This window comes from Ixodes scapularis, unplaced genomic scaffold (assembly GCF_016920785.2).
Source record: "Ixodes scapularis isolate PalLabHiFi unplaced genomic scaffold, ASM1692078v2 PGA_scaffold1__304_contigs__length_218370807, whole genome shotgun sequence".
Classification (NCBI taxonomy): Eukaryota; Metazoa; Arthropoda; class Arachnida; order Ixodida; family Ixodidae; genus Ixodes; species Ixodes scapularis.
The window spans coordinates 208,610,912-208,635,840 of NW_024609846.1; the positions used below are offsets into that span (position 1 = coordinate 208,610,912).

The following is a 24,929-nucleotide window of genomic DNA, read 5'->3' on the forward strand; positions in this document are numbered from 1 at the left end:
ATAGCCTTTGATGCACCAACTGGCTCATAATAACTTGAGGCAACTTTCCGCTGCTTTTCGAATGCTTGCCGTGAAATTGGACTCAACGGCCTTCCAATAGCTTTTTTTTTTTTCCTTTCTCTCTCACTCTCTCTCTTTCTTTAAAACAGAATCTATTATATAGCTGGCAGCTAACCATATCCGGCTAGGCGGCATGCAACGGAAGTCGACAGGCCGTCGACTTCCGTTGCATACGTTCACGCGTCGCTCGTCTGCTCACTGACTGGTGGACACAAGTGGCAGCCGAACCTCTTCCTCGATTGCCTCCGTGTTACTCCCGGCGGGCGTAAAAAAGATCACGTGCTCAGACATACGGCGGCGCTCTGCTCCGCGAAACGATCGCGCTCCGGGCTTCTCAGAAGAGAGAAGGCAGAGAAAGATCGGCACAAAAGAAGAGAAAAGACGCTTTACTTTGCCGCAATGGGTTGAGGTCTATAGTTCGAGTGTTTGGTTCTCTTCTGATGCGAGCTAACGCCAGGGCTGCTCGGCGCTGCCGCGTTCCTGTTCTCTTTCACAGCGTCTCATCCTCCAACAGGCTCCGAGGAAGTCGTTTTTACGCTGCAGCATCAGAATCTGTCGCTTACCTTGCACGACACAGTCCCAAATGACTCTCAACCGCGACGACCACCACGTTAAAATAATGATGGAAAATATTTCCTTGCTAAAATCGATCTGCTCGCGTTTTTTTTTTTTTTTTTTTTTTTTTCACGGTTTTAATTGAGGTTATTCATGTCGCCTCCGATAACATGGTAAACAATAAGCGACATAAGAAAATAGGTAGTTCTCGCACTTTCTTTGATGTTCTGCCTGGACACGACTGATTAATCGATTAAATTATCGACTAAAGGGTAGCGCTTAATCGGGTTACAATCCTTAATTAACGCCCTACTTATGACCGTTACGCGGCCAATGACATGGCGATATACGCCGACAAGAACGACGAAGAGAAACGCGAACGTAGTAAACCAAGCCCCAATAATAACTAATTCACTCTAAAAAAGAAAAAAGAAGTTAAATTTACTTTTTCCTAGAACACTGTGACAACGAACCACGACGAACCACGCAAGAATCACTGAGAATCACGAAACTAAAATTACAATTTGATGTTTAAAAAAAATTATACTATGTGCGCAGGGACAACTGAACGGGTGAAACGTCGGTGACACTGTCCCTGCAAGCAACGGCTTTTTTTTTTTTTTTTTGAAGGTTTAGTTGATGTGTGAGTTTGCTGAGATCCTTCTAATGTTAGTCCTAACTAGCTGACCTCAGTGTTCTGCAAAAAAAACTAAACTCACGTACTTTTTTTTTTTTTTTTGTGGTATACGAAGGAAGCTTATTTTGGCTTGGCCAGGAACTAATGTAACTCTATTCGCAGGGAAATACCTTAAAGGGGTAGTGAAACGAAATTTTAGCGCCGATCTTGTTGCATAAATATGGGCTAGGGACAGGCACCACCTCGGAAATATAAATACTGCGCTGTAAAACACAGGAGAACTAATTTTAAACATAATTAAACGATTTCAAATTCTCATCTGGTGGATGGGGGGAAGTTCTCGTGACATCACTTGTGGCAAAATAGCAGCGCCGTTCTGCGGCAATACGGCGTGCCGGCAGAATTCGCCTAGGCCTGAATGCGTTTGCAAAGCCTTGGCGGAGAAAGCTAAAGCGTAGTTGGCCACAGTGAGCTCGTTCTCGTTGCGGCTCTTTGCACGACACGGCCCGAGCATGCTTCTGGCACGGCCGGTATTAGTTGCTGCGAGTCGCGAGCTGCAAGCCGACGTTAAAAAGAATATGTTTGAACTACGAGGGTGTCAGCAAGAGCCACGCAAATACCTGTTCACACTCGGAGCGGACACGCGCGTTTGATCGAAGTGCTGGATTCGCTCTGTTAGACCGCGTTTCGGTAAGCGCTTCTGGACCGATCTTTTACGATTGCAACTCGATATTGACATGACACTCGGCAAAGAAAGGTTAGACCGACATCGCGTAGCTCCCACGAACTGCTATAGCTCGACAGTGACGTAGCGTCGAGTCAGAATAAAAACGGCATACTAATAACAGAGTGTACATACCGAGTTGCGAAGGTAATCCGTACGGAGTTTATTTGAGCTCTATATCACACAAAACAAGGAGATAGAATCAATGAGAGTCCCTTTTCGACGACAGCGTTCGTCACCGCTGTCTCGGAAAACAAGGAGATCGAGATGACAAGGGAAAATATTGACCTCTGAAATTTAGTTCAGGGATCAAACTACTCATCCGGTAAGGGTCCACAAGGGTCGCGCGGGCATATTCCATTCAGCAGGCCAGCCGGTCATGGACAGACGGTCTTGGCCAAGGACCGCCGGAGCAACGGTGCGCCGAGTCGATGTTGCTGCTAGGCCTACTATATTCTGCCGAGCTCGCTCGGTCGGCAGAATCGTGGCCGTTGTAGCTCTTCTCGTGTGTTTGTGGATCCTGCGTTCTTGATCGTCGTGGTCTGTTTTAAGTACTCCTTCCTTTTTTCTTGCTGGTTGAAGTCGGGACGCACGAGAAGAGCACGAAGAAAAATAAATGTCCGTTGGTGGCCGATACCAAGTAACTGAGCGAAGCTGTCGGCCTTGTTGATTTCATCGTAAAAAGTGCGTAAGACAGCTTCGGAGCTGTCGTAGGATTCTGTCGTAACCTGTGCAAAGGTTACGACAATTTCGTTGCGAGAGTACGGGTTTTCTCTCAGATTTGTCGTACGCACTTTTTTCGTCGTGAATTCGCTTTGAGAATCCGGCCTCGGAGCTGGTTTTGTCAGTGCTGCTGTGGTTGCCGACTTGCCGTGGTGCAGCGTGCGTGCAGCCCTTGCACATCTCAAACGGCCACGTTGTCACAGGTCATAAATCGTCGACGCGCCACCAAGTGGCAACGCTCGTAACCACAACATTCACGCCGTAGCCCTTCCCGACTGGCACAAGTGACATCACGAATGCGCCCAATATCCCAAGACGCATCGCGCTCTCCGATGGCCGATTTTTGAGCGCGCGCCCAATCGGGCCCATTAGGGTGAAAAATATAGCCATCCGTTCAAAATACAAACGCGCGATTATGATTTATGAATATCATTGATCATATTGAACCTATTTCTGACCATAATAGGTGTATTTCAAGTTTCGCTTCAGTATCCCTTTAATGCGTTCATTCTTCTTGTTTTGCGATTTGGCGTTTTTATCGGCAACTGTGGCAACCTCATCGGCAACGGAGGGATAATCAGGTTCTTAGGCTGGTAGCGAGTATAGCGGCATAGAATCAGTCGAGAGCGCCGTTATAAGACGGGGGTCAAACTTACGTTCATACCGATCGGGAGTTGGAGGAGCTCACACCTGCGCTCGCGCGACGAGTACGAATAAATCGCGCAAGCTTCAAGGTATATCGCCGGAACAATGGCGCGAAGGAAAATGGTATCTGCGGTCGGCAAAAATGAACGTAAAAATGTCACGGAGCTCGCGACGCGCGGTAGAACAAAGCAAATTGCGTAGTTCGCATCTAAAGTCAACCATGCCTTCTATAGTGAGTCTGAGAGCCACGAATGTCAGTCAGAGTTTGTATAAGACGTGGCCTTAACGTTCTTTTTTCTTTCTTTTGTTTTTTTCTTTCTTTTACACGAGCGCTAACCTTAAACGAAGCCCTTCATTTGACTTTTGACTGACTGCTGTTTGACACATGCATCCTGACGCGCAATACCGACACGTGGAGAGCAGGCAGAAAGGTCGCGTCGGTATACGAGACGCAAGTTACCTACGCTCGGGAACGCCTTGATGCGGCAACCTTTGCTCAAGAGCGCACACTTTCATGATCCTTAAGGAGCGTTCGGTTGCGGCGCGAATATGAATACAATCGACGTGCCATCAAACTATACACGGCGAGCGAGTGTGTCATAATGCGCCTTCGGCACTTACGAGTGCAGGGATGGGCACGCCAAAGGGTAACACAGCAAACATGCAGGGATCACTCGTTCCACAGAGTTTATCCGCGCCTTCGGTCAAGCGAACAACATCACGGGCCAAAGATGTGAGGGGTATTTTATAAAATGAAATTGGAAGTTCAATGCCTATGGAAGCCATTGTACTACGGGAAGAGGAGAGACTTGCATAGGCAAAAGGAGGGGGTAAGGGAAAGGTGAGCTTGTAGAGGAGTTGGCTATAAAACAAATACTTTACCATATACCCGAGTTCACTTGAAGAGCCGTAGAAATAAAAGCCCGGCTCCTCATGGAACGCTACTTATTTCTCCCCGTTCCTGCGTTAAATTAAGATATATTAGGTGCACCTTAGAATGGTTTTACGTTATTTTATCGAGACGGACACGTTTCAACGTTTCAAACGCTATAATCATGCTTCTCCCTTCGACAACCCCTGATCTTGTAAAAACTACTTCGCGAAGCGCATGAAGAATTCGCCAAATCTCCTTGTTTCTGGATGTGACAACGAGTGCAAGGGAATATCATATCACTCGGCGAAAATCCTATGACCTTGGCGCGGACACGTTTTGCGCAGTTGGAACGGCTGAATTCGCCACAGCCTCGGTGTTTTCCTTTTAGAATTTGGGACGGGTGACTGCCGCCATCTGTCGTCGAGCGCATCTCGAACGCCAGTCGAGACAGCCGCCTCGTGTTGTCTCGGCAAACCCGGTATCTCGGTACACCCGCGACAACGCCCTCCCTCGGCGCTGCACGAGAGCGCGACACCATGGACAGCGAGACGCCCACACCACTAGGTGGGGGCGTCTCGTTGTACCCCACACAGGGTAGCACGCGCTCTCCCTAGTAAAGTATTTGGTGAAAATATTCGGAGGGAGACAGGTGTGCTCGCGACGCAACGAAGCCCACCTCAGGCAGTGTTTACAGGGTGTCTTTTGTACGATACATTAGCAGTGTGATCGCTGCTTGGAAGGGGAGAAACGCGCTCATGTATATGTGCGTAAAAAGTACGCGATAGTCTTGCCATCTCCTAGTCATAGCCGATGTTCGTACAAGACTAGCTGCCCCCCTATATGTCCATCTCAATTCCAGCAAGGCAGAGCATCTTACGCGTTTTGTGAACCTCACGCATCCGGCACTCAAGCGCTCCGCGCATCGGCTATGCAGCATTTCTTATTTTCCTGCAACAAATGTTCTCGGTTAAAGATATAAGGTCTTCGTTTACTATGTGATGAACAATCGACAAGTGGTCATGCTAAAGCTTTATATATATATATTGGCCCAAAAAGGTAGTTAAACAATGTGCGGAACTCAAAATGCTGGATCCGATCGCAAATAGTTTATCCGCGTTGGGCGTGCTGAGGCACGAAACAGCGACGACTCAGCGTCTTCCGTTTCTTCCCCAAATCGGAGCTGCCAACAGTGGAAGGCCGCCTTGATTTACCTGTCTGTGTTCTATCCTTTTGCTTTCTCCTATTCTACGTGTCCTGGATGACGCCACGTGCGCTGCGAAGGTAAAACAAATGCGAAGGACATCACTCACCTGTAAGGCTACGTTGTCCTGGCCCACTTGGTCCCTCAGCTGTTGGATTGTAAGATCTGTGAGAAGAAAGATAAAAAGAGAAAGTTCAATACGGCTCCAGACATGCAGCGATCTACACTGTCACCATGGCACATTCCATATCAACGGATGATCCTGATAAAGTACGCGGATAAGCAGAAAAAACTAAGACTCGATGAACCATTTAAGGTGAAACAAATCACTGGAACGGATATCTGAAGTAGGACTTCGACAGTGAATCAGTGACGTTTTATTTTTTCTTCATCTTAATATCAGGCTGAATATGTTGCTCAATATGACGATGAATTATATACTGTAATGGAATCGAATGTGATCCGGTTTACTGTAGAGAAGCCCCCCCCCCCCCCCCTCCCTCCCCTGAATCTCTGGTCAATATGGACCTTGTATCTAATCATTGTCAGATATACATTAATCGTACAATTTTATTCAGTGTTTGTCACGCCTACCTACATTATATTTAGTAATGATGATCCGTGACTGCTTCTGGAACTTTGCTTTCGGTTCCTGTGGTGCAAATCAAAGCATTTGTTACATTTTACGTCTATTATTCTCCTCGTGAGAACCCGAAACACAGCTCCATTAATTGCGCTCTGGCCTCTCTGCCTGTCGTACTAGTCGCTCACACAAACAAGCATTTCGGAACCCTACATTCTCAACAGCCAAGGACACCATTTCCGTACTCAACCGCTAAGAACAGGAGCAGTTCGATATGGCGTATTTAATACGCGAACGTTCACAAAATTGACACGACATTCGAGCTGTACGCGAAACTTCATGCAGTCCAAAGAAGAATTATGCAATAACATTTTGCTGTGACGTGGTCACGAAGCTCTCGATAGAGCGGAACTTGCAATACCTTCTGCTTGTGTTCGAGACCGGCAAGCTGACATGGGCCAGTGCCTTAGATGTATAGAAATATGCGACAAACGTACGCGTACGTATACAGATCGATCAATCGATCCAACGACGTCACAAACTCGAATGCTCCTTTCTAAGCTGCAGCCATATCTGCAACCAAACAAACAGAACATAAAGAAAAGAAAAGAAAAAAGAAACGTCGCGAGGTCGTGACACCGCCCGGAGGGCCATTCTACGAAGGCGGCTCCTCTCTGAGCTAATTTTGGACATTGCCACGCTTTGAGAGAACCGTCGATTATTGCCGCCCGTTGCGAGTCGCGAAGCCAACGGTTTCTGACACGTGAAGAAAATCGAGTACCGCCATGCTCTGCGCTAAAGCGCTCGCCGCCTTCTTCCGCGCTCTCAAGAATATACTTTACGTCGCTTTTTTTTTCTTCTATTTTTTTCTTTTGTAAGATGCCTAGTTGCCCTGCCGGGTTTGTGAACCGGTGCGCTTTACTGTTCCTGCCTGTGCTCGCAAAAGCGCCCGCCAAAAAACAAGGCCCGGAAAACATTTCGACAGGTGCCGAGCAAAGTTTTGAGGAGCCGCGAATGGCCGTTGCGGCGCGTGGCGTGGAAGAGACAGAAGCCGCGGCGTTTTCCGACTTTGTACGTGCTGGAAACGTGAGCTGCGAGTGGGCGGAGTTTGGGCGCCTTGTGAATAAGGAAAGTTCCGACGTGCTTCGCGTGACCCGATTTGCGTTGCGTGAAGATAATCGTGATCTACCATCAAGACTTTTCTCGTATATTTCTCGTAAGCGTTAACTGAAGATAGAAAATCCCATATCAATTGCAAAAGCAAAAAAGCAGCCATAATAAAAAAAAAATAAAGAAACGTTAAAAAAAAACGTTTCTTATATCTTTTATGTTTTTTCCTTTGTGCTGCCATTCTTTGAGGTAGGGAACAAAATATCTCATCCGAATAATCGAGAACTCCTTAAAGAAGACAAACAAATTGGAAGAGGATAGAAATAATGAACATGGCGACGTACATCTGTTGTCCCTCATTCCCTATTATCACGAAGCTCAGTAGCAATTGGCGAGAGGCAACATCGAAAACACCGATTACTCGCGAATGTTTCTGCTAGCACCCGTGAACACGCCCTTCGAGTGAATTTAGCGTCGCTGTCATTTATGACTGCGCGTTCACGGGCAAATAATAAATTAGCGGCACAAAGAATTCCCGAGCCACAAATGCGCACCGAAACACGCACACACGAAAGCAACCAATGTCTGCCGCCCCTAAGCCTCCCGTAAAAAACATGTCCCATGAATTCTCTTCCCACCTCCACAACACAGGTTGGTATCTCGAGGAGCACAACAAGCTCTGAGCTGGCCAAACCCGAGAGAACCTTCTCGACCGATTCCATTCACAACGTCGTTGAATGCGCCCCCCCCCCCCCCTACATTCGCCATAATAACAGTAGTTGCGGCGTGTACCTATGTCGTTCACCATCGTAACTTCCCTAGAAACGCGCGCGCCTCCACCACAATACACCGAACCCCCCCCCCCCCCCTCCCCACACACACACACACAAGCTTTTTTTTTTTCCTTTTTTTAAGATTTTGTTCGTGATTCGCCAGCCTGTTACATAACGCCCGTTCAAAGCCCTAAGTGTATCGTTATAATGCGCCACAAAAAAGATATTTTAATCATTCTTACTAAAAAAAAAAATACTAACAAACAAAAAGTTGTAACAAGACAGAAAGAGAAGTGTAGAGCGTTTCGGTAGTATTTTACGTCTCGCAGTCCATCGCTAACAGGTGCTGCCCAAACAGTGCTCGGTCATAAAAATCGGGAAAACGCCTCCTCTTATTTTTCCCCCCTTCCATTCTTCCTCAGTCGTTGAAAGGAGACGGGGAACTAACTGCCGGGTCAGGTATAATCGGGAAAGGACACGCAGGCTTCAAGGTGTCGATGCCTGTTTGCTACATCTACGCTGCGTAATACTGTGCATTCAGTAATTTTTTTTTTCCAACGTATTCTCGTTTAATTGCCCCCCTGCCGTCAGTCCCAGCTACGTGCAAGCCTTAGACGACACGGTACATGCATCTACACGGCGTCGTTCTTTTTGGAGGGGACAGCGAACAAAGCTTGAACGACGACGAATGCCGGGCAATAAATTAGATGAACCTTTAAAAAAAAAGACACGAGGTATTCAACGAAAGGAAGGGCAAGATAGAAAGATAAAAAAAAGAGCGGGAAAAGGGAGGGGCGGGGGGGGGGGGGGGGGGGGGGGGGGATTCGCGTGGTGCGTGTACGTAACGACGTCGTTTGGGTTACCTAACTGCTCAAGTTGTCGTCGGGTCGGGCCTCCGGCGAGGTGTGCACGGTGGCGGCCAGAGTCGGTCGTGGCGTCGTGAACACGGTCACGCCCCGTACGGGCGACCTTCGGGGGGCTGGCCGTCGGCGCGCCCCCTTTACGCGTCGCGCGGGAAGTCGAGCTGCCGACGTCCAGATCAGACAGCCGCCAAGGACACGCCACACATCGAAAGGAAAAGGACGAAAAAAAAAAAAATCGCATCCGTCAATGAAAAAAAAAAAAAAAAAAAAAAAATTGATCCCGCACATTTTGCTGCATTTGCCAAAAATTGCCGCGAACGGTGCCAGAGTGAAGTCGGAGGAGGGAGAGCTCAGCATATCCTGTGCCAATGCGAGGAATTCGACGAGGAACCACGAGTGCCGCTGCAGCAAACTATAGAGTTTTAGTAGATCGTTTCGATACCTCCAATGTGGATACCCGATGACGATACGACGGATGTGGAAGGGTGTTGGCGGACCCTTTGCGGGTGCCTGAGAATAGTTTTGTGCCAGAGTTCGAACGCCCTTCCCATTAGCACGTACCACCCGAAGGACAATTTCGCCCCCTTTTCTCTCCTCATCGCTTCGCCCCGTCTTTCCTTCCCCCACCCCGTATCCCCAGTACAAACTAGACGGTCAGAAGATACGTTCAAGTTAGCCTCTCTTTGTCCTTCATAAACCTATTACAGTTAAATTCTATGTGCGTGGAGATAAATGAACTTATCTTGTTTTAAAGCTTTCCGCGCAATCCCCAGAGAACTATTCAAAGAGAATCCGCGGAAAGAGAACGAACGAATTGTCCGGAAACACTAATTTTGTCAACAAGTTTTTTTTTTTTTTTTTTAAGAACGCACGCATAACTACATCTGGTGACGTCAATACCGCAGGTGCGCGCCAGAATACGTGTAAAAAAAAAAACAGGCAAAGGGAAAGGATATCAGGAACGCTTCCCTGTCTTTGGCGGCCTGCATTCAATCCGTCGTTTCTCTTTTTTTTTTTTTTTTTTTTTTTTTTTTTTTTTTAATACTAATTGTTGCACGTTAACCTGCGCAACTACAACCTACACCAGCCCGGTCTTGACTCTCCATGTAAGTGCAGAGATCCGCCGAACAGTTCGTTTGATTCAGAAAACGTGGACGCATAAGGCGATGTGTAGAGCCTGCGGTCTGATTTGCTCTCGCGCGCGTCCCAAGATCTAACGTGCGACATCCAACGGCATACTGCGAGCTGCAGAGCGAAAGTGCCACACGCGAGAAGACGAGACGTTGGCAGCGATCCAGCGCGGAGACCTCGGGAGCACCTCTCCAGAGCCACCGAGCTCTGATATGATTTGATTCGAACGGTACCCCCACAATAACGGATGGTCTCCCTATCTTTTCCTGGAGAGCCGAGACGAGCGGGCGGGCGGGTGGGCAGAACGATGCCACGAATTCTGACGTCGTTGATCGCAGCGACGATTGGCTCCCGGAACGTTAGGAAAGGTCCCCGAGTCATCATCTCCCGTCGATACCCATCCCAGAGGCGGCGGCGCACGGGAGCCTCCAAGAGAGCCGGCGAGGAGCGCCCATGATCTGCCCGATTGCGCCAGCAGATGGAAGCCGCGAGAGGGAGGATGGCCTTCTATAACCAGCGGGACTCGAAATAAACCGGCAAGCGGTAATCACGCGGCCCGATCGGCAACCGCAGTCGACGCTCACACACGCACACCCGGGGACACATGCACTCTTTTTTTTTTCGGGGAATCGGCGCGGTGATGAAACGTCCGCGGTAGGATCGCGCGATCCATCAGAGGAGGTCAAACGTCGCGCGACTCCGACCCGGCGTCGCAACCGGCGTCCGTATCGACCCCGCCGATTCCGGACCCGCGGCGACTGCTGCTTGCTGCTGCTTTACATGAGGCCTTGAACGGCACGAGCGTATACGCCGCAGCCAGCCGGGGCCGAAGCATCGAGACGAGAAATATATCGAGACTGCGGGGCTTGCCGGCGGCGATCGGCCGCGGATAGCCTCGGCGGAGCGTCTTCGCTTTATCATCGGGCCTCGTTCCCGGGGCATTGGAGCCGTAATCCCTTCTATCGTTCCCGGGGCACAGACAACGAACGGACAAAGAAGGGAGAGCGGGCCGCTGCTGCTGCCTCCATCCGGCGTCTCCACAGCTCGCCCCCGATCGAGATGGAGAGATCCCTTTATGGCGGTCGTTACTCACTGAAAAATGAGCCACGATCCTATTAATGAAACCATTTGCTGATTATTGATCCTTGCGGGAGCTCGGCCCGGTTTCCCTCCCCTCCGGAGACGGTTGTCCTCCCCTGCCTCCATCCCCGAAGGAAGCTCCGCGAGCAAGGCTCTTGTACACGCGCGACGCCGACCAAACCCAGCGAGCGCTCGTGTTCGCAGAGTGGTGCTTTCCACTCGGATTGCGCTTAAATTTCGACAAAAAATATTATATAACCGACGTTAAAACGCTACTGAACTGTTTGCGATGCAAAGCTTTTGAATAATAATAATAATAATAATAATAATAATAATAATAATAATAATAATAATAATAATAACAAACTTTATTTTCAATTCGAAACACATAAACGTCGAAAAACAAGAAGAAAAACCTGTAAAACGGCATTTTCTCCGTTTCAGCTTTTTCTCCTTGTATCAAACCCGGCCGTAATAAAAAAAAAAAAATACTTTTTTTTTTTTTTTTTTTCGTGACCGACCGCGCTGACTTTTTTTAAAGAACTTTCATTTCAACTGCATCGCACAACTAAACACCAAACCTTGAACGTCAAACTTTTTTTTTTCCTTGCTTTTTAACGCGTAGATTTTCTTTTTTTGCACGGAATAATTCCACGGCTGTCGACATTGCTGCCAGGCGTATTCTCCCTTGCCATTAGCTGACAATGCGGTGGAAGCCACGTGCTCGTTGGACCAATCACACGTCTCTCTTTCTCCCGCGTGATCCCTCCCGCCCCAACCAACGCGCCGAGAGCGGAATTCGGCGATCAAAGGATGACACTGTCAGCGTTGAACCAGCTCGCCCGCACAATTGCTTTAGTTTCGATAAATCAAAGGGAAACAGTTGCCCGGTCCGGCCAGCGCGTAGTGCCCACCGCTCTGTCAGCTCACGGGTGGACGGAGCATGCAGCGAATGGCAAGCGGAACGGACCGCTAAACAATAACTGACATTCGCCCCGACGTGACCAAACAGCGGCGTCGACAGTTTCCCTCCGGGCCGCGGTCCCTATCGGGTGCTCGACTCGAATCGGCTAAGAAAGCCAATCAGCGAGTAAGAAAAAAAAAAAAAAAGAAGTAAAATAGCCGAGGGAGTGCGAGGGGCAAGAGATGCGGCGGAGAAGAGGCGATCTCGAAGCCCCCAGCGGAAGTCGTTACTCATTTAATGGGCGCTGCCAGTGACGCACGCAATGAATCCATCCACAACACGGCCCGCTCCCTGCCCTGCCGCGCGACGACGGGCCCTTCGGCCGTCTGCCCTCTCGAACGCACAAAGAAACGAGGGCAAACTTGTTCCACTCGGTTTCGGAATCGGTCGAAGGTCGCGAGCCAATACACGTCCGCTCGGCCGCCACCATGGTCGTTTTCGCAGCGCGGGGAAGCTTCCGGGCGTTGTGTCACCGATATCGGGTACGGTTGGGACGAGGCTCTTTGCACTCGAGTTTCCTGGTGGCTGGCACCGTGTTACGTACGGGCCTTCGCAATTTAAACCTCCCCATTACGGATCTGTATAATCCGTCCCCTAAATTATTCGAGCCCGCCATTGTCTGGGAACGTATACTCTGAGCATCAGTTGGACACGAGGACTGCGCCAGTGTTCGGCGTGCGCTCGGCTCGGCTCGTATTGGACACGAGTGCCACGTCAGCGTTCGGCGAGGAATCGGGTCCAATCACGCGGTTCCTGCCCAAGAAATGGCGACCGCCAGTGTTGCTTGATCGGATTACAGAAAGCGTGTATTAGATCATCCGCTATTTGCTCGGTTTATTTTCCAGTGCTGGACATAGCAAAAATAATATTTGTCCAGAGATTGCAGAAAAAAAGGCGATGTTTTCTTTGACGCACCAGAGCATTACTCTCCGACTGCCAACGTCCGAACAACCTCGAAAAATCCCATCTCTATGCTAAGAAGTGATATTTCAGTGAGACAGAATGAGATAAGGCAAATGAATATGTGTAGCAAACTCTCTGCATGATGCTTGTCGTCGGTAAGCATGTTTGTTTGCTTGTTGTTGATTAGAAAAAAAAAATGAAATAGCCGGGTTCTGATTAATTGGACTTACACTAGGAGCAAGTTCGATACGTCAGCCGAGCTCTGCGTCAGAAAGAAACTCATAATTCGCTATGGTCTTGGTTCTCAACATAGCCGCTGGAAACGCAACGGCTGGACCATCTTCGGAGGCTCTCCTCGTGAGATTGCCACCATGGGCAGAATTGGACGAGGCCGTCCCGATCACGACACGGCTGGTCGGACGGCTTCCGCGCGTCAGCTCTCGATAATGACGGACGGCGAGACGCGTGTTGTCACAGGTGTCTCCCGCAACGTTTCGGCTGGTTTGGTCGTGTAACGATGACGCATGTGGCATGCGCGGCGGCCAACTGCCGATACGGAGCGCACCAACAGTTGGCATCGGTGTCCCGGGACATCGCGGGAGAGTCAGAGAAAGCGATAGCCATTTGGAGCCCGATCGGCTCAGTGCACTGCTCCGCGAGGTCCCGTCGGCCGGGGACGCTTCGGATAGCCCGGGAATGCGCTGCGTGGCATGCAGAGACAGCTGCGCTCGAGATTCGGGCGAATTGCCCACCGCTGTCTCCTGGTCTTAGGACGAATGTAGGATTATTTGGCAGTGGGTCATTCATTGCTCATTCAATGACCGGGAATCTCCGAGCATCCGTAAGGCGGAATGACGCTGCTTATAAAAATAATTGCGGTTGCGTGGATATTTATACAGCGTGTATAGTTGGTCAGCCATTTCAAAGTTGCGACGAGTCACTCGCTGTAGATGAGCAATTTACCCTGTGCAGTACAACCGCTAGCCTGGGGTCTTTAACGTGCACCACACAGTAGTGATACACGACCGCACACCACTACGATGCTCATTCAGATCGAAAACGCTGCTGATATATCATACAAAAGACAGTCTGCAAACAGATACCAACGCGAGCCACCTCGAAATCCGTGCTGCGAATGCCGCATAGCAACGAGTTCAAGGAGAAACTTGGCACGCGGCATTCGAACCACGGATATCGCGGCGACTGATGTTTGCAGACTGTCGTTTGTATGATGTATAAGTACTGTGACCCCGGCCTTAGAGATGCAAGTCAGCTGTAAAATACTGCCATCGGCCCATCGCAAGGTTCGGTGAATTCCGGAATCTTGAAAACAAAACACCTTCCTTGGTAACGTTTTTTTTCGGCAGTTTTAATACTTTGTTGTTGTTTTTTTTCCGAACAACCGCGGAGTATCGACGACTTCCGCGAAGTTGACGGCGCCTAGATCTTTTCCAAATAGGTCTCCTGACAGGTGCCCTTTTCAACGTTCGAGTATTTGGTGCGTGATTTGTTCCCTTTCAGAACTGATACGCATATGCGTGGGTGGCTTTGGAGGCCTCACGCTGGACTGTGGATTTCTACAAATCGGTTGTGCCTTCCCAGGCTGTACCGATTGAGGATTTTTTGTTTTCAACCTGTTTCTTTAACTCCGTTACCCTAACATATGTATCGATGTATGGTCGGTGAAGAACCCAGTAGATGTCCCGCCTCGAGCGCGAGCCTCCTGCATTTGATAACACTCTGTCGCACGAGCAGCCGAAGTCTGGCCACAGCCTCCTCTATATCTGACAAAGCCTGGAAGTTCGCTGCAGACAACGGACGAGAAGAGAGCCAGGTGGCGGGCGCCCCGCTGCGGCGAGACGCCGAAACACGCTTGTCCCGAGCCACGGGATGTCCGCTCGTGCTCCTCGCGTTCCTCGGGCTATATACCCCTTTTCTCGTCGTGTTTGAAAACCACATTTCGAGTCCTCGCCACTGCAAAAGCTGTGTGCTGACGTCCAGGCTCCCCGATAAAGGCTCTGTGCTACCAGATCCTCGCGCTGCGAATCTGCGACCGGGCACTCCATGGCTCTGTTATCGAACTGCCAGGCTTTGTGAGTACGGTCGTGCACGCGGTAGTAGTGCACGACCACGGGCAGGTATATGACGCTCATCCAGATTGAAACGGGCAGGGACGGGGATTGAGCCCAGGATCCCTGCAGATTCTACAGCGCCAGCCTACGCTGCAGGTGCTCCGACTCCGAACTGCGATGTGCTAACGCATTCGGCTTACTTGTAACTGTTGGATCTTCGGGTGATGGATTAAAAGCGCGAATGCAGATGGGTGCAATGTACTCGGGGCCACACACACACACACGCAAAAAAAAAGCGAGAAAAAGGTTGACACTGAGAATTCCGCAGCCCCGTTTCACATTCACTCAGAAGCCCCGGGTACCCAACCTACAGCGTTGCACAACTACGTGGCATATACATGGAGTTTCAGGAACGGGGACTAAAAGCTTCCAGCAAAAAAAATGCTCATCGCGCACGAAGAAAAAAGCTCGTGAAAAGGTTACAGATGGTTGAGGCGCTTTCGCTAAAACGCATGTTTGTGACGCACGGAAATGACCAAGTGGATAATGACTTTTCAAAATAAAATTACCCGAGAAACTGAGGGAGAGGGGGAGGCGAGAGCGAGGGGGCGTCAGGACGCCGAGGTTTGGTTGGAATGATTAATTGGTAGACGCTAAGCTACCGGTCTCTGTCTCTATGCTCACTCTTCGAAGGCGTTCGAATGCGAACGCGGAACGCTGGACGCCGATTCTTGGGAGTCGAACGCGTTCGAAGTGTGAGTAAAGGAGACAAAGGATCTTTGCTTCAACCCAGTAATCATCTCAATCGGAGCTCAGCGTTCTGAAGAGCCCGCGCTCTCGCATCCCCCTCCCCCTTCAGTTTCTCGGCGCATAATCTTAACGGATATTTTGGAAAATGACCGAAGCATCATCGAGATTGCCGAGAACGTAAATAAACACGCGCCGCACGCGTTCGCCTTCCTTGTACGAAAGATTCCACGTAAAAATCCAAAAGAAACTGGTACCGAACGACCGTGCGAAGTGCCATTTGGTTTATATGGTTGCTTTAGAACAGCTATTACTGCATACACCCCCAAGTGCAAGTCGTGTAAAGTCACTGAGGAAGTGAGAGGGAGGAGCTTCAGTTGACCTGCCTCCAACACCAGCCGCGAGCCTTCCTACCTTCGAAGTGGTAGGAAGGCTCGCTGGAGAGGCCGGTCGTTCGAAAGACATGCATGCCCTGCCGCTCCCATTCTGTCAGACTACTACATCCGTGGACAACTTTCGGTGACTATGCGGTCAAACGACGCTCGCTTGCGCATGTTCAGCGTCCATCCAAACTATGCACGCGCACCCTTCGCTTTGGCTAAAGTGCCACGGAAAGTTGTCCGCGAGTATGCACTCGCAGCATGCTCCTTAGTACTTTGGAAATTGAGTAAATGAAACACGAACCTTTTCCATAAATCAGCTTGTTCACTCTATCCAGAACTCGTTCGACTATCTTAAAACTCTCATTGCGCTGATTTTCCAAACCAGGAGGCGCGAACATCTTCGAAAGTATAAAGCCGAATGCGGGGAATTTATGCTAAGAAGTTGGTGCTTGTGTACTTGTACTACGTCGTCTTCAATTCACAAAGGCGAGGGTGTTTGATTTAGGTAGCTTTGTTCTCCTATCGACTGCCATTAGAGCAAAAATATTGGATCTTTCGAGACTGTCACTACATGGCTCTGACTTTAGAGAAGCTCTATTGAAACTTCATAAACAAAACTCTTTACGAAGGCCCATGCAGCGTTTGATAGAAAATACAGTTTTTGCGCGCCGCCGAGCTTTCGGTTCCCTATCGGATGCTTCTTAACTGCCAACAGCGAATAGAAATCCAAATCCTCCGAAACACGTGCTACCGACTACCTGTTTCCGCCAACAGCCAATAAATGGACCGCCGGAAACACGGCGGTATCGATCGAGAATATTCTGTTCGCTCACTTAAGCACCAGAAAATATTTCTAGAGATACTCGAACCATGTACACTTTGAAAAGATACACACCCTATACGCGTTGCTTGAAACGCGTCCTCGGTCGGTGAGTTTAGCGTCTTATATACCACCCAAATAACGAGAATGGTCCCGAAAGAGCAACAAATTACGTCACAGGAGCCTGCATGCCACGACCTCGGATGTCCCAATCCTGGCGGTTTGATTGCAGAAATCCGGCACAAAGTATGAGTGAATACGAGTGTCGCTGTTGCCACAACGTCCCAGCACCCGGCTGCCGAAGCTTGTACCAACCGTCAAACTGGAGACCACTGCCCTAACCCCCTGCGTTGCTATGTCGCCGGCCACACGGCCAGGACCGTGGCAGGCAACGCAAATTCAGAGCCACTCCAGCTATCTCGGGGCTTGTGCTCATTGTCGCCAGTTACCTAAAACGTTATCTGGAATCGCCCGAAACTCTTTTCCGTCCTCCAGAAAAGTTCAAACAGCCCGCGACAGCTGTGTTCAACGACATGTCGCCTGAGCATTCCACGCCACTGTATCTGAAATTCCCAAGCTCAGAGAGTTCCATTTTCGAATGCACCAAACCCCCCCCCCCCCCCCCCCCCAACCAAAAAACAAAAAAAACACAAAACAAAAACAGAAAATCCGGGATTTGGGCGCTTATGCTCTAAGCGTGGCCCATTCATCGGTTATAGTTGCAACTATCGGCGGCCTTTCGATTCGGCTCTCTGAATCGCGACCACCGGAGCCTGGTTCGCGTCTCACTCCCGACGGCGGACCGGTTCGCCCCAACGTTAGCCCACAGAGGCCAGAAAGCGAAAACGATGATTGCGCCGAAGAAGAAGAAGGGCCGCGCGAAAGCTTCTTTCTTCATCGATCGCCGCTTCCACGATTGTCGGTCATCATTCGATCCGTCTCACTTGAGCGCCGAGCAACGACCAGGCAAAAGGCGAGGACGGGGAGTGGGGGGGGGGACAGTCCGAGGAATGATGTCATCCGGAACGACCGGATATTTTCAGGGATCGAAAAGAGGCGAGAGGAGTCCGTCGCGGAGTGGCGAAATGAGGGTCGAGCATCCGACCACGCCTGGAAAAAGAACGACGACTCCCGCGCCGATAGCTCAGCCGCCGCCGCCCCCCGGCAGAAGTCATGAGACAGAAGGAGGGAGGGGGGGTCGCGCGGGGGGTTCGGAGGGGGACACGGTGGATTCCGGGTTCTGGAGAGAGCGGCCAGGATGGGGGTTAAGAAGAAAGGGAAGTGGCAACCGGGCAGCCGAGACGCCGCGCCGGCCCTGTTTTTGAAAAGGCGAATATGTGACACATGGTTCCGAGAGACTCGAAGGAGAAAACAGCACTACCGTTAAAGACCAATCGCGTTTTCTTTTTTTCCCTCGAATTCAACAGTCGCCGGTTTAAAATGACCCCAAAGCCTAAACCAAGAACTACTCGGCCGTAACCGTTTTAGTCCTCAACCGCAGGGCAAGAAGGCACTCTATCAACGGCATCTGATGAGCAGCCTCTGACGAGAGTGACAGAGAGATTACGTTGTTTAGGGAAGAGGGACCCCTCAGCCTCGTTACAAAACAAACTTAAAGTTAAAGAAAAAAAATGCAGGTTTATTAAAAGAAGTTTAAATGTTTTGACCGCTGGAGGATTAACTATATGTTTCCTCGAAATAAAAACCAAAACTTAGATTTTCGGCTGCACAGTAGGCAAGTAGAAGGCCCGTCCACCGGTTTCAAGGAAATAATATATTTTAAAAAAAATGCAGAAACAACGTTAAAAAAAAAAGGAAGTACCCGGGAGAGGAAGGTTACAACTGTTTCCGAAACGGGCGCCGGGGGAAACAAAACACCGGGTAGAAAAGGAACACACACGCACCGCGATCGCGGATTCACGCCGAAAAAGAAGCAGCAGCCCAAGGAGACCGAGAAAGAGAATGGCGCACCGAACCAGGAGCACGTGTGTGCGTGCGTCGTGCGTGCGGAGAGTCCAAAAAATCCCGGGGCCTCCAGGGCCCCTCCCCCGCGTCCTCGGTCACGGAGCGGTGCCGTGGCACCAGATGGTCTCCTTTCCCACCACGTCTCCGGGGAGGCCGCCAAGGACTACGGGACCAGCGCGTGGGCTCTCGATCTCGCAGATGCTTTCCGGCCGCTGCGTCCATGTCTCGCGGAAGAGTACACGTCGAGACCGCGGCGCCTTCTCGGGGAGGTTCTCTAAACTGTGCTGCTTGACTTTGGGTGCTGGGACGGTGACTTCCTGCTGCATCCCTTTTGGATGGGCGAGTCCTTCGTCGAGTTTCAGACATGTTAGGTAGGCTCCAACGCGCTCCAGATGTGTCTGCGAGCGCCACGGGGCACTCGCAGTACGCTTGTCCGCGTCCGCGTCTTCGACGACGACGGTTTGAATGGATAACCTAGGCTTTCGAAAAGCGACAAAAGGGGAGAGGAGGGTTTCGCTCTGAAACGGAAGCTGGATAATTGAGGGACTCCAGCGATCTAGTACCTTTGGGCTTTGTAGCTTAATTTCCGCGCAGACATAAAAACGCACCTTACTGAAGGCCCGATGACACGCCAGGTGTATTGCCATCTGTGTTTATTGGCCACTGGTACACAGAGAACGACGTGATCGCGCTAACAAGTTGGTTTCGTCGTGTTTGCAGGAAGATGACACTACGTATAAAACGACGGAAAAAAAAAGTACATCGTTAAAATGGTCGGCATTAATCAACGGACTACACTCGGCCGTAGCCATTCTGTCTAAAAGCTACACAAGGGGCCAGGCACGTAGCCAGGATTTTGTTTAGGGGGGGGGGGGGGGGGGGGGGGTGCCCATGACAAATTGCTGTATGAGGGGGAGGGGGAGAGGAGGCCCTAGCAAAATGGAAGATTTCGGTGGGGGGTGGAGCCGGGCCCCATGCCCCCCCCCCCCCCCCTCCCCCCTGGCTACGTGCCTGCAAGGGGCTCGTGAGTCGTCCCGACGACTAATCATCACAACGACGGTTGTTCATCGACTGATAGGTTCTGCGATTCGAAAATTGTAATACACTCGTTCTCAAACGCCTAACTCTGAGTGAAACTCTTTTTCTGTTTACGACTGTGAACAAGAGACAATGACAGAAACGTGTTGTTCCGTTCGCTCCGTCCAATCACTGTTTATTTTTTTCTGTTTGGTGGAGTCTATGGCTACGTTTACATGGGCTACGTTTACATGGATGCGACTGCAGCGCATCGGATCCAGTTAACGAATCGAATCGGTCCATGTAAACAACTCGGATCGGATCGGATCGGATCCAATCCGATCCGCTGGGACGGGGTGGTTTGAGATGGTCAATCCGAATCGAGACTCTCCATGTATACGCTAGCGGATCGAATCGAGTGCTCGAGCGAGGGATTACGGGAGCTTTGCTTCGCCTGCCGCTAGGCAAACCGGACACCTCGAAAACAACCGGAAGGTCACGAGATTTGCGTTGTGATCCTTCGACACGAGGTGCCGCGGCTGGTCGATCCGAATCCATGTAAACTTAGTGGTTGAAGTGGATCCGATTCGCTAACTGGATCCGATGCGCTGCTGTCGCATCCATGTAAACGTAGCCATGGATGCGACTGCAGCGCATCGGATCCAGTTAACGAATCGAATCGGTCCGTGTAAACAACTCGGATCGGATCGGATCGGATCCAATCCCATCCGGCTGGGACGGGGTGGTTTGAGATGGTCAATCCGAATCGAGACTTTCCATGTACACGCTAGCGGATCGAATCGAGTGCTCGAGCGAGGGATTACGGGAGCTTTGCTTCGCCTGCCGCTAGGCAAACCGGACACCTCGGAAACAATCTGAAGGTCACAAGATTTGCGTTGTGATCCTTCGACACGAGGTGCCGCTGCTGGTCGATCCGAATCCATGTAAACGTAGTGGTTGAAGTGGATCCGATTCGCTAACTGGATCCGATGCGCTGCAGTCGCATCCATGTAAACGTAGCCTATGTCGTCTAGTGCAGTGGACTTCATTCACACGGAAGGGTGAGCACGACCTTGGTTAACTCGATACCTAAAAAAGAAAAGAGATAATTCTTAATATCTCGCAAGATTAAAAAAAAAAAAAAAAGAAGTGGTTTTCTTTGCCCTATTAATGTGGAGGCAAAGCACGTCGTTTAGCTTTGTATTTCCTTCAACCCTTCCGTGCCAATTAACCAGTCATAGGACAAACTCTGACTTCCTTATTGCTTTAACTAAAAAAAAAAAGAAAAAACCGATCTCGTTATTAGTTCACATCGAGGCTCGGGCTACTTGGAAATCCATACTGCTTAAACGACGCAAATCGCATAAGGACGGCATACAACCAGAAAGGAGCACACCAGAGTGGTGCGTTCTTCTATGTTTTGTCCTTTTTCGCTATACGGCTTCTAACACTATATATCTAGTGTTCTTAAATCTCTCTCGTGCACTGTTAATTCTTTTCACTACACTGACGAGTGTGAGAGAAACAGTAGAAGACAGAAATAAGGTGTAGGGCAAGAAAATCCCCCCCCCCTCCCTTTTCTCGCGCTCTTATTATACGCGAAATGATAAAGGTAGACATCCATGAACTGCAGATATTCCAAATAGAACCTAAAGCAAGCAGTACCATGCTGCTTTCTCAAATACACCGCAACAATATCGCCCGTAGTAATGTAGACAGTTGGGCGAGTTGGTACAGGTTGAGCATAGTTACAGTTGCGCGGAAAGGGCAGGGACAGAGAAGAGGAACACGTAGACGACAGACAAGCCCGGAAGTCGTAAACCGAAGCAGACATCTAAAGCATAAAACTGCAACGTAGTACAACCAACACTGTAAAGTCAGTAACTGACAGCATAAAAATGTCAGCGACGAGCTTCAGCTGTCCCGCCTGCAGCCCGAGATTCTCTACCTTCGATAACACTTGGGCGTCTCGAGACGCCATGTCGTTCTCATCTGGTCGGGGACCATATAGCAATCGCCAAAAGGGTGCGAAGCAATCGTTCTGTGGCAGAGGCCAACGTCAAACAAACCTACTAAGCGCTCTTCTTTTCTTTTTTTCCACGCGATTTTTGACACGACCGCATGTTTTCATGAAACTTGCAAGAGTTGCGCCGCGTGATGTGCACAAACCAAACTATCTTGGCGTGGTTCGTGTAGACAAGATAGGTGTTTGTTTACGGTGAAAATGGGTTTAGAAAACGAAAGCAAAGAAAAAAAATGACCTGCAAGTTTCGTGCCCATATATATCGGGCGAAACACCACCTTCGTATTTTCTCATTGCCAGCTTGAAAAAAGGCAGAGTGGGACTAGTTATCTCCATGCTTCTTGCTCAGTGATTCGTTGTTGGGCATCGCCTAATGCTGCACTCTCATTGGCTGCGGAGTGATAAGAAGATACATAGCCACGCCCCACGTTTTTTAAACTGTCTTTAAAGATACGCAGAACGCCTGCGATTTAAGGACTCATCGTCGCGTACGATCTAGCAAGCTGCGCCAAAGCTACAGTTTTCTTCGTTTTGAACAACCAAAGCAACATGAACGATCAACGAGACTCACCTCCTTCCTCCCCATTTTCGTCCTTGAACAATACTTATTTTGTTGGCTGTTTCGGGGCTCAGCAGGCCGAAGGTGTAGTGGTTTGAATCCGAAGCTTCGGTATTCCTTCTTTTTAAAAAAAATTGGTTTCGTTGCTGTTGCTACGATTCGTCTAGCGCTTACGGGTGCATATTCGCTATAGGAAAAATAAAATGATTGACTGTGTCTGCCTGGAGAGAGAGCTGACCCTCGCGTCGGGCCCGATTATTTATGGCGATCGGAGGCTGACTCAAAAGCGTGTAGCTGCGCAAGTTTACACGTGTCGGGTATTTTCGCTCCCTCTCCCCGTCACTTTCGCTCTCGCGCGGAGATGCCGAACGACCGATTGCAACTACGCCTACTTGCAAAAAACAACGCGTTAACTGAAAGAATAGCTCGCCGATGACTACGTGAATGCTTGTAACATAAAGAGTGCATGAAGCACACGGCATCTGCGGGCTAAGCTATGGACAGGAACGCTGGAGTTGTCTTTGGAGAGGGCGACTTTTGAAAGAAACGCAAGTATTAAAGAATTGCATCTTTGCTTTCAAAGGGGGGATAGAAATACCGAATCGGAGCCAGGACGTAGTATGGAAGCGCTCGAAGCCACCTTTCTTTCTATACGACGCGCGGACGAAAAAAAACAGCAAATTATAACCAAAGAACGACTTCGTGTTAGCGATCTTTTTTTCCTTTCTTTCCTTTGGGGAGCAACAGAAAGCACGACGTCATGAAGTGTCCCGCTGTGATCAAGGCACTACGTAGCTTCTCAGAGAACAACAACAGCCACGAGTCTCACTATAGTATCGATCGGTGCTCAGGAAAGCCTCTTACCTCACACAGAGTAGCGGCGCGAGTCTTAACGGGGCAAAAAAAGAGTAATGAAATCACGCGGTTTTACGGAATCCGTCTCAAATATCTCGGAAAAGAATATATGCCGGGAACGGCACACCTGCACCTTGGTAGCTTGAAGAAGTGATCTGGCTGAACGAGCGTTCGCGCCCTATCTCGCGAGCTCCCAGTTTTAATCCCACCAAGAGGGAGTTTTAGAATAGGGGGCCCCAACAGCTTGGGGCTTCGCACTGCGCATGCGCATAACAAACTCTATAATATGGTTCCCACAGAAGCGTTTGACTATGAAGGCCTGTTCCCACAGTACCGTTCGACTATGAAGGCCCGTTCCCACAGTAGCGTTTGCTTACGAAGCGTGAAGGCTGGTTCACACATTTGCGTTTGAATGTAATCGACTGGGTTGCAACGAGATAACACGCTGGCGACACCCATCGGATAACCCTGGAACACTCCCGATTTGCGTATACTCGTGCGGTATACTATTTCCTAGTTGTTGTTCTTTTTTTTTTTTTACGCCTCATTCTTTTACTGTGGGCTCGAAGTAATTCTGACAAAGTTATAAGCACCATCTTTCATAAATGATGCCTAGATCTGACTTTGCAACTACTGGGAAACCTTCAGTTTAACTTTACGCAGATCGAAATTGTTCCAGGGCTACCTGGCCGATGGCGCCAGCGTGCCAGTCTGTTCTCTCGTCGTGAGCAGTCACGAACGGTTGGAATAAAGTCGATGAATGATGAACGAGGAGTAGTTTTGCATACGACGAACGGAGCCCGGATGTCCCGCTCGTATCTTGACATAACGTTATAAAACGTCAACCAACGCTCCAGTGTGAAGGGACCCTTACAGCTGCAAGAGGCGCTCCAGCACGTGCTCGTTGTCACGGGTTCACTAAGTTACTCACCCTCTCATCAAGAATTCATCGCGCTCACGAAGTAGCGCACCATCTCAACATGAACACATCACGCTCACGAGGTCACTCACCATCTGATCGTGAGCTCATCACGCTCATAGAAGTCGATCATTATCGCATCGTGAACTGGTCAGAGTTCGCGAAGTCACAATTCATTTCATATTAGGACCTCATCGAACTTCACGAAGTCGCTCCCGGCCACTTACAATCAGGCGGTGAGTGCGAGTGAGCGAGTTCATGAATGAGTTAAAGGCGAGGTATGCTCCCAAGACGTCGAAGTGTTATCGAAGGAAGAAAGTTGGCGCTGGAAGCCCAGCTGCTGCGGACAGCTACGAGCCAATGGGACATCTGTGCTTCGCATGAACCGTGGCAACCGATTCAAGCGGTTGCCTGGCACAAAGGAAAATCTTTTGGTAACCCGCAGTCGTGTCACAACGTGGCGTGGTCACACACCAATGTGTGAAGGGGCCGGTGAGCATTTCCGCATTGTGCAAGGCATGTGGTGACGTGCGCGACCAAAAGCGTCGCTTTGGTCGGCTTTCCACGATGGGACATATACACTCAATGACGTCTTAAAAGGGATTCCTTCGGCTTCCATCGGCGGAAATAAGAGTAATGTCAAACTGCCAACGTTGGAGTGTTGGTATAAGAATGGGATGACTCCAAGCTTTCACTGCTCGTTGCACACACCATCTAAAGTTCGCAAATGGCGATAAGTAGCC

The 24,929-nt window shown here is 49.8% G+C and overlaps 1 protein-coding gene across 2 annotated transcripts in view; it reads right to left on the bottom strand.

The window, feature by feature from the left end:
- The window catches only part of LOC8039463 (homeobox protein cut), a 427,455-nt gene that overhangs the window by 112,148 nt on the left and 290,378 nt on the right, over positions 1 to 24,929 (bottom strand). For both annotated transcript variants that reach the window (XM_040206275.3, XM_029985749.4), the window contains one exon: positions 5,529 to 5,584. In XM_040206275.3, the coding sequence (XP_040062209.1) occupies positions 5,529 to 5,584 (56 nt within the window). The remainder of the gene's footprint in view (positions 1 to 5,528; positions 5,585 to 24,929) is intronic.